Raw genomic sequence first — 8,095 nt, 5'->3', positions numbered from 1 at the left:
GTACAGATTTTTCACAAAACATCATATGTAATTTTACATAAGTGAATCATTTTTATTGAAATCGGGTCACATTTTGTTACGTTTAAAATATTGACAACCACTGGCTATAGATTTCTCTAGACCAGTCATGATGTGAGAGTCTAATCAATCGTTCTAGAACCCACAAGAAACACATATAATAATAAAAAAATGTTCATTGTGGTAAACAAAATAATAATTTGATCTAAGTAAGAATTTTTTTTTCTTCTGAATTACAAAAAAATCCTTACGTGATTGAAAAAAATTAATATTTTTGAAATCTGTGTAGCTGAATTATGGAAAATTTGTTATTAAAACCAAAACAACTTTTATCAAGTTTAAATTTGCAGGCCTGTATTATTAAATAACATGAGACTGAAAGTCATAATTTTCACTTACAAGGTAGAATCTAAAGTTGTCTGTCCCTTTTAGATGCCAATGTAAGAATAGTAAATGATAGTTATCATAACGTATACATAAACTCCACCATGCGCATAATATCAAATCATCACAGGCCACAAAATATTTCCACCTACTTTACCTTAGTATACTGAGCTATAAATTTTTGTACTCAAAAACAAAAAACCTACATTCTGAACTGAATTATTTTGTCTCTCAAATTGCTACTGAAATAACTTATGTGGTAACTTAAAAACTGATGTAAAACCAATATCTGAACCTTTACATAAGCGTTACTACCTAATTTGAAACAAGTACTACAGAATGAACAATAAACAAGGTGTATATGGTATTTCATGTGAATATAATAGGAAATATAAGGGACAAACCTCCCTTTCTTTGGAAATCAGATGTGAAGAACAAGGTTACATGCACAGAAGTGAATTTGAAAAATCTGCCCTAATATGGTCATAAATGCCTTAGGATAAAAAATTCTCTCTTACATCAACTCAAAAATAAAACAAGAATGTGATTGTTTATAAACTATTGAAATTATAAGAGCAGGTGACTTAGCCCTACACTATGACAGTAGTCGGGGTAACATTGGCAAACTTTGGTTGACTTTATTCTCTTGGTATTCTTTCCCACACTTCATCAGCCCTTCCAGTTCCCTTAAGTGACAAAACTTGCTTATAAAATGTTAATATGTTCTCGTGACAACATCCCTTTGAGGTAATTGTCTTTGTATATGAACTGTGTATGCTTACTTTTGTGTCATATCTGAAGAAGACAGACCAAAGTACTGTTAAAACATATGTTTCTATGCAAGTACCTTTTTGCTTACAAATCAATGTTTGTTAATTTACTGCTGTATTAGCATAATGTGCTTCTGCACATAAGTACACTAATATTATCATATAGACTTACAAAACTTAATTAACAATTTTAAGAAAGAGATCATACAACTAAACAACCATTATGAAAGATGTAACCATATTTTCTACAGATAAATTTATGATGGGGATTAAACTTATGTAGTGAAACTGTAAATCAGATTGTGTTTCATCTTAAAAAATCTCTACATATATTTAGAATTAGTATTAAGTCAGTTCTTGTTTATTTTGGTTCTCTACCTTTGTCATTAGATGCGAGTAAATTTTAAGTTTTGAAGGATATATATATTCCTAAAACTAATGTGATTAAACCCTAATGATTCATCTGTTGATAGGTGTCAGTATAATAAACATTCTTGTAGAAGTTTCATTATCTCTCAATCATGACTAATTTTTCAATAAGATGGACTTGTTTGAAAGGAACAATCAGGTTTTTCTTTTTTTTTGCTTGTGTTATTTCATATAACTTGAAACTACTATAAATGAACTGTAAGTAAACGCAAAGAAAAATATGTAACATGTCAACTACACAATATCTGCCATATCCAGTGCTGACAAAGCCTTTCACCCAATACTGAGGAATGATCACAAATGTAATGTTTTGTTGCTTTCTAAATATGGATTAACATCAATCTTATCAATAAATTTTGAATAAAAGGAATGTTTTCAGCTTGGTGTGATATCTTTGGCTAGGCTTGTTAACTTGGGATATATCTCTTCCAGTGTCACATTTTAAGAAACTTGATATATTTCTACTCTTAATTGTTCAGATCTGATAAAGTTTCTGTATGGTATCATTTTTCATCTTTTCCAAAGGCTGTTGCAGAAACTGGTGCCACAGCATCTGTAATCTATGTCCCAGCACCATTTGCAGCAAAAGCTATTGATGAAGCTATAGATGCAGAGGTTCCACTGGTGGTATGTATAACTGAAGGTATTCCCCAGTTGGACATGGTCAGAATTAAGCATCGTCTTCTACAACAGTCAAAAACCAGATTGATTGGGCCCAACTGTCCTGGTATCATAAAGGTGTGAACATTTCAGCTGTTGTGTTATTTTTTTTTGTTTTTGAGAAAAGATACTTTTTGTAGTGTCCAAAACTTTTTTATTGTGCTGTTCAAAGTGTACTAAATTATTTAAGAGTATGTGTATTAAACTGTCACAAGTAAAATAGGTATTTTTATGAACAAGTGATTTAACTTTGTGCTATATAGGTATTTATGTTCTTAAAAATTCCATACTGATTAAACCAAGTGTTATATATGTATAATTACAACTGTATTCTATTTGTTTAATTATAATCCATTCCAAACACGTAGTCAATAATAATCCAGGTTGGAATGGGTGAGTTGTTAGATGTAACAAGAACTAGAGTAAGTGATAACTATTTCGGTTATAAGTAAATTAACTATTGGATGATTCAGTAGTCCATTGTCAGGTGAATAATTCAGAAATGGGAAGGTATACAAAAATATTTGTTAATGGTATGGAATGAGGCATTGTGAGTCTATCCTGTGACAATATCAAGGTATTGCCCTTCAAAAATTTTATTGATATGCATCATACAAAGATATAGACAGTAATAAATGAACAACTTTAAACTGCTCCACAACAACAGTTACACATAAATACAGGTGATATAAACATATCAACAGTTGTGTTCAAATGTGACAGGTGCTAATATGGTAGCTTCAGTATTGGTTGCTGTTCTTGGTTTCCACTAATTTGCTATGGATAGATTTCAATCTGCATGTAGGGGGTGCAATTGTATGTAACTGTTGTTCTTGAAGAGCAATTTTGGTAATTTCTGACTGTAAATGTTTTATTTGCTACTATTCACACCTTTGCCATTGACATTTTGGGTGTCTGATGCTTATTAATAAACTTTCTGAAGGACATCACCTTGAATATCCTCAATGGTATTGTCAGAGAGTAGGTACATAATACCTCATTCTGTATCATTAACAGTTACTTTTCTATACCCCACCAGTTCTGAATTATTTGCCCATCAATGGGTTTCTCAATCACTCTGTATCCTTATTACAAAAATGGAATTGAAACAGATGTTTTTAGATTTTAGAATAATTATGTTTTATGAAACCCCTCCTATGTACTCAGTAATTAAATGATATAAGACATGTGTCAGAGAAAAAACATTCTAAAATACTATACATTTCACTGGCTAGAAAGACTTGAAAAAGGCAAGTGGAGGGTGTGCAGTGCAGAGTACGTAAAGTTCTTTTAGTTGTTATGTCTTCATATACTGTAATGTTTTTTTTCAGCTTTTAACTCTCTCCAATACACTTAGTACTTGAGTTGTTATAAATTTGAATTTAGTACTACATTGTTTATGGGTAAATACTGATAAAGTTAGTACAATTTAGTTTTCATGTATTTTATCAGCCAGGAGAGTGCAAGATTGGAATTATGCCAGGACACATACATGAGAAAGGAAAAATTGCTATTGTATCACGGTCTGGAACTCTTACTTATGAAGCTGTACATCAAACAACCCAAGTAGGCTTGGGACAAACATTATGTGTTGGAATTGGTGGAGATCCTTTCAATGGGACAAACTTCAGAGATTGTCTTGAAGTATTTCTTAATGATCCAGAAACTAAAGGTGAGAAATTGATTCAAATTACATTTTTTTTTTGTTTGTATGAAAATTATTTTAGGAGTTAATTAATTATAACATTTAGTATCCCACAATAAAAAAAGTCAGTATTTGCTGGTTCAATTTTTTTAAACCTTTTTCAAAAATACAAGCTAAAAAACTATAATATCATATATACACATACATTTTGTTTTGATATATATGTAATTTTATAATTACTTTAGCAAAAGCTGGTTTTTTAAAGTTTTAGTTGTTTCTTTGAAAATATTTTCAAGGATAAAAACAGCAATTTAAATGTTTGGCTGGACCTAGGAACCAGCCCGTTAAAGGCCTTAGAAGCTAGGGGTGACTACATGCTCTCTTGTGTATTCTAGGCCATTATTGACTGCTAGGATGATCAGTAAATGTTGGACTTTTGCTCTTGTTACAATGATAAAAAATTACAGATAAGTTAACATACAATCTGGTTTCATGAAATATTTAGACAGATATTACATTTAAATGTTTGTAATTGCAGTAATTAGACAAGTTAACTACAAGTTGGTCATTTCATGAAATATTGATACAATATTTTGTACTACTTAGTTTCCAGTAGGTCAAGTTATGGACCAATCATTTATGAATGCATTGTTCATTTTTCCTGAAAAATTTTTTTTGTGTGTGTGTTTGAAATTCTGGTTCCATAATTTCACTCTCCAGTGTATAAAATAACTTATGAGTGTAAGAATAATTTTGGAATCTGTGATATTCAGTATGTTTTCACTTGTTTGAAAACAATTTTGAGATTTTTGTTCTATACCTGCCCTCCCTAACTTTTATCAGACTGTGTCTATCTTTTGCTTGAGAGAAAGAAGGCTTAGATAGAGAAGAGTATATTTAAAATGCATTATTAATGGACTGCATCTCTCTGGAATATTTTGGATGATATTTCAAGCTGCTAGCACAAATCTTCATCTTATGAAGCTCTGTGCCAGCACCTCAAAATATTGTTCAAACTTCCTAGACAGATACAGTCCATTAACAAAGAGCCTTTTAATGGCTCAGTGAAAATAAGGCTTATAAAGCTAAAAAAAGGGGTTTGACAAATGTGGTTCGTCAGATAGCTCATTATATAGCAAGAAAGTCTTTCTGTTAATTTAGGCTCTATCTAAACAAGTTCACTGATAAGAGAAAAATGTTTATTGTCTTTTCAATGTAATTCTAAACAAATGAGCAAAAACTACACACCATTAAAGTAGATGGCAAAAGATTTAAGGCTTAGCTCTAGGCTGATTCTTTTTAGTCATTTGCCATTATACCTTGTGATTGGTTAAATATCCATTAATCAGCTAGTTAAAAGGATCATTGTTTTTGGTTTAGCATGAACATCAGAGTAATAGGCTTCTATATCAGCATTCCCACCCCTCCAACATTTTTTTCACCAGAGTTGTACAAATTGGGGGTAGGGCGAGATGACAAATTTGACAATAAAAATGATAGAAATCTGCCATTTCCCATCCTTTTATAAGATTTGTATTATAATTGAAAAAATATCAGCATATTGTGATAATATATAAACAGTAGTTTTTTTAATAGCCTTGATGCATATTATAAACTACAAGGAAGATAAGTAGTGACCGAATTTTCCATTTTAATGGATCAAAAAGCAGATTTATGAACAGCTTAGTGTGTATGATTGAAATAAAATTATTGCTTCAGAAACAAAATCTCAAATTCTACTAAAAATTTACAATTATTGTATTGTAATGCATATTTTACAATTAAATTAGTAAAGTTTATGAACTTGGGACTTCCTTTGGTGATCTATTCTAAACATGACACTTTCATATGATTAAGCATTTATGGTTTTAAAATTTGTAGCTGAAGATATTTTCTCTTATTTCAGTTAAGTTTGTATCATCAACAATAATCATAATACTGCTCGTGTTAGCATTCTACTGTTTTTTTTCTTTTTCTTATTATATATGAAGATGTAGTGTCACTATAAGAACCAAAATCTATCACTTTACACAACCTAGTCATTAATCAATCTCTTAACTTTAGATGTATAATTGGCTTCAAACAAGTTTTATACAGTGGATAAGATTACGAGAAATTATGGTTTACTTCTTAAAAATGCTGTACTTATAGTATTGTTTTGTTCTCAAGAATAACATGTAGCTAGATTATGTTATCAAAATTATATCCAACTTACTCCTTACCACATGACAATATTCACTATACAAGTTATTTATTGGATTAGATTTCATCTCCTCCCATGGTGTTTTATTTTTCCTAATTTTTAGGCATAATTCTTATTGGTGAGATTGGTGGTGGAGCCGAGGAAAGAGCAGCAGAATATTTAATGGATCACAATAAGGTATTTTGATCCCATGAAAGTTCTTAATTCAAGATACAGTCATATCATTCTAATAACACTGATGATTTGGAAGAAATTTAACCATAAAAGAATCTGAAGTGTTATGCAGTAAATACATGGATGGTTTTTTTCTTTGTAGTTCTTATTTTGTCAATTTGTGTAAATTGTTGAAAACTTCCCATAAACATTTGTATGTATAGTTATTATTTAGTTATCTAAAAAGTTATTAAACATCTTTAATTGTTTTAAACACTTGTACCTCAAGATCAGTAGGATTGTGTAATAAAATATGCATTACCTTTAGCATATGATGCTCTGCATCATGGATTTAACATGAGACATTTCATCCACCATATTATTTCGTAGCTCTACACTATTGTATTTTTAACTATCTAAAAAAAATCAAATGATGCATCCACCTGTATACTTTGTGCTTGTAACTGCATAAAAATATATTGTATTCAATATTATATTTTAAATAATGTCTATTCAACTGCATAAAAAGAAATACCAAGATTGATGTTCATTGCTGACATTCTAATGCTACTTAAATTATCTATCAGTTCCTAAAACCTTAAAAATAATTAGGCTTTCAGCATTTCTAAATCATGCAAAAAATATATAAGTGTATTTTACATATTATTTTAAGTTTTCTTCAGAGGCCTTTATCCCCTTCACTGTGGCTGGGATGTATAGTTCCCAGTGTACTGGGAAATATACATCCCTGCTGCAGTGAAAGGGTTAAACCTGAAAATCTGATGTATTGGATTTCAAGCTTCAAAATCATGAGAAATATATGGTGATAAAGTAGATATCAGAGAAGTTATCAAAATGCCACTGAATCCTTGAAGATAGTTTTTTATTTTTATAAAAATGAAAAAATATTTTTTTAAATTCTCGGTGCTTTGAACTTCAACTATACTACACGATATCAAAATTATGTTAACATTTTCAGTACAGGTAACTATAAACATATATGAGAAAGTATACTAACACCAACTTGTTTATAGGGTAGTAATTCTGCTAAACCTGTGGTATCCTTTATTGCTGGGCTAACTGCACCTCCAGGAAGAAGAATGGGGCATGCTGGAGCTATTATTGCTGGAGGGAAAGGTGGTGCAAAGGAGAAGATCGAAGCTTTGAAGGCAGCTGATGTAATTGTCACGAAATCTCCTGCACAAATGGGGGCAGTAATGTATCAAGTATGTAAAAAAAATTATACACCTTATTTACGTATGGCTGATGTCACTGTTTTGGGGACTTTGGTGAAAAACAATGAACTTCAAAATGCTTTTAAGTTTTAATATATTGGGATAAGAAGATATATTTTGTATATTAACATATAGCTCTCTTTTTTTTTTATATTTTGACACTGACAACTCAAAATATTAGGATTTTAGTACATATTCTCCAATGGTATCATGCAAGCCATTTGAAAATGAATCATTAGTTGTTTTTGTTTTATAGGGAAGGAACTGTTGTAGTTATCTAATTGGTTAATGCAGCCACTTTGTGTTTGGTCCAGGGTTGCAAGCTGTCTGCACTGAGACAACATTTTATTTAACTCTCTCAACATGGGCTCAGTAAATTTGACTGACCATGTCGCCTCTTTGTACTTGTATAAAGTCTTTATAGATCTGATACTATATCTTTTAGTATAGTATGTATATCTTCAAAAAATTTGGCAGTCTTTCACATACAAAAAATCTTTTTTCTGAAGTATTTTAAATAAATTAAAAAAATATTTGTTTTTTAATAGTCCCATGTGCAAAGTGATTTTCATGTTAAAATACCTTTCAAAACTTTCAG

The 8,095-nt window shown here is 30.6% G+C and overlaps 1 protein-coding gene across 1 annotated transcript in view; it reads left to right on the top strand.

Annotated features, from left to right (window-relative positions):
* The window catches only part of LOC106474381 (succinate--CoA ligase [ADP/GDP-forming] subunit alpha, mitochondrial-like), a 26,183-nt gene that overhangs the window by 15,481 nt on the left and 2,607 nt on the right, over nucleotides 1–8,095 (top strand). The window contains exons 4-7 of the mRNA XM_013935070.2: nucleotides 2,127–2,339; nucleotides 3,714–3,933; nucleotides 6,213–6,286; nucleotides 7,297–7,488. Coding sequence (XP_013790524.1) covers nucleotides 2,127–2,339; nucleotides 3,714–3,933; nucleotides 6,213–6,286; nucleotides 7,297–7,488 — 699 coding nt within the window. The remainder of the gene's footprint in view (nucleotides 1–2,126; nucleotides 2,340–3,713; nucleotides 3,934–6,212; nucleotides 6,287–7,296; nucleotides 7,489–8,095) is intronic.

Source organism: Limulus polyphemus, unplaced genomic scaffold, assembly GCF_000517525.1.
Source record: "Limulus polyphemus unplaced genomic scaffold, Limulus_polyphemus-2.1.2 Scaffold7142, whole genome shotgun sequence".
NCBI lineage: Eukaryota > Metazoa > Arthropoda > Merostomata > Xiphosura > Limulidae > Limulus > Limulus polyphemus.
The sequence above is the reverse complement of the archived record's forward strand: the minus strand, read 5'-3'. Positions and strand labels throughout refer to the sequence as shown.